This window comes from Solanum stenotomum, unplaced genomic scaffold (assembly GCF_019186545.1).
Source record: "Solanum stenotomum isolate F172 unplaced genomic scaffold, ASM1918654v1 scaffold37307, whole genome shotgun sequence".
In the NCBI taxonomy this organism is placed as follows: domain Eukaryota; kingdom Viridiplantae; phylum Streptophyta; class Magnoliopsida; order Solanales; family Solanaceae; genus Solanum; species Solanum stenotomum.
The window spans coordinates 109,787-111,495 of record NW_026034357.1 but is presented as its reverse complement, the minus strand read 5'-3'; the positions used below and the strand labels follow the sequence as shown (position 1 = coordinate 111,495).

General features: G+C 32.8%; 1 protein-coding gene across 1 annotated transcript in view; it reads right to left on the bottom strand.

The window, feature by feature from the left end:
* LOC125852586 (disease resistance protein RUN1-like) overlaps positions 1-817 on the bottom strand; it is a 47,735-nt gene extending 46,918 nt beyond the window's left edge. Inside the window, exon 1 of the mRNA XM_049532311.1 lies at positions 471-817. Coding sequence (XP_049388268.1) covers positions 471-773 — 303 coding nt within the window. The 5' untranslated portion in view covers positions 774-817. The remainder of the gene's footprint in view (positions 1-470) is intronic.
* Positions 818-1,709: the final 892 nt, after the last annotated feature.

Genomic DNA, 1,709 nt, shown 5'->3' with positions numbered 1-1,709 from the left:
GATAAATTTTGATTCATGCCTACAGTTTTTTTAGCAATATCAGAAGTTAAAACTAGTTCTCCCTGGATAGAATGGAAATCAATAGCTAACATATAACACAGAACTCGAGGATAGAGAATGGAAATTGTCCATTAATACTGCTCTGCGGATGTAGTTTGATTTAACACGGAATTTAAGAAATATAGAAGACTTTGCAATGTTCCAAAATTAACCAGCTTATTTGCTTAGGCAAACGCTTAAATTCAAAATTCTATATTTGAATTAAGAAGTCTTACCCATCAGCCATGTTTTGCAGATCCCATCCAGATAAACTCGCAGCTTCAGTGAGTGCTGCTTTCCACTTTTCCATTCTTTCAGCTCCAACCAATGGTTCCTTGTGTTTTGCCAAAGCTTCGCCAAAGGAGCCAGTTTGCTTTCGCACTTGAGAAGGATCAACATCATAAAAAATAGGCAAAACTACCTGATTTAACCTCTCTGCAATCGAGAATTTTAACGAGTTCATCAAGACACCAACTAGAGGAAGCATAATTTTTGGAGAAAACAACAATGGCAACCCTTGATTGTTCAATTGCTTTCTCAAGTTCGGTTGAAATGACGTCTCCCTTTCTTAATTCCTCATCATCTATGAAGGTATTAACTCCGACTTGACACAATTGGGTGTAAAGATGACCGGTGAAGGTTTTGCGAGTATCTTCGTCTCTGAAACTGAGAAATACATCATAAGACAAGTTGGAAGAAGAAGATGATTCTCCTACAACAAACTGTGTATGCATATTTGATGACAATAAATTTAAGGGATTTTTAGATGATTTTTTGTTTTAATAATGAAAGAAAGATGAGTGAAGCAGCTTCTACATATACACACAGGTAATTATTTGTTCCTGGAAAATTAATAATGGGTCAAGTCATTTACAAGCCCCAAAGAAACATGACAGAAATGAAAGAGAAGTTTCCAAGATATTTCATAGAAATGTCTCGTTCACTTCTATTTGTCATGATATTAATAGATATACTATTTACTTTCACTCTCTTCGTAGATTTTTACTTGTTCACACTAGTCAAAACAATGATCATTTTTATTTGTACAGTTTAAAAATATTAATTTTTTTAAAAAATTTTTATCTTTAAATATATTTTTAAGAAAAAAGTTTCATACCTCCAATAATTCACTATGGACTATTAATTGTCGGTATAACTATCTGCTTTAGCTTCTTTTTTGCATTTCAAATTCATTCTTCTTTAAATCTCTTTCACATTAGTGATAAGTGGACTGAAATAATTGATGAGTCGTCTCTCATTGGTTTGGAATAATTGGTCAATATTCACTTTAACGAGTCACTAAGCCATTGATTTGGAGGTAAATTATCCGCATATTAAATTTATATACAAGTTGTGATTAATTTATTGCAGAACAAATATAGTATTGCAACTTGGACTTTAAAATTTTACCAACTTCTGACTTTTCCTCTTCTTTTTAAAAATAAAATACAAGAAATATATGTCACCATGTTCCACTATGCCTTTATTAATCACCGCTCTCAAATTGCCGGTAAATTAGGAGTGGAAATTGAGCGAGTTGAGTTAAATTTAGACGAGTCAAAATAAATCAAGATAATAAATGGATCAAGACTCAAGCCAATCAAAATTTGTTTGGACCAAAGTGGGATGAGTCAAAACGGGTTGGTAAGGAGTCATAACCCAATCCAACC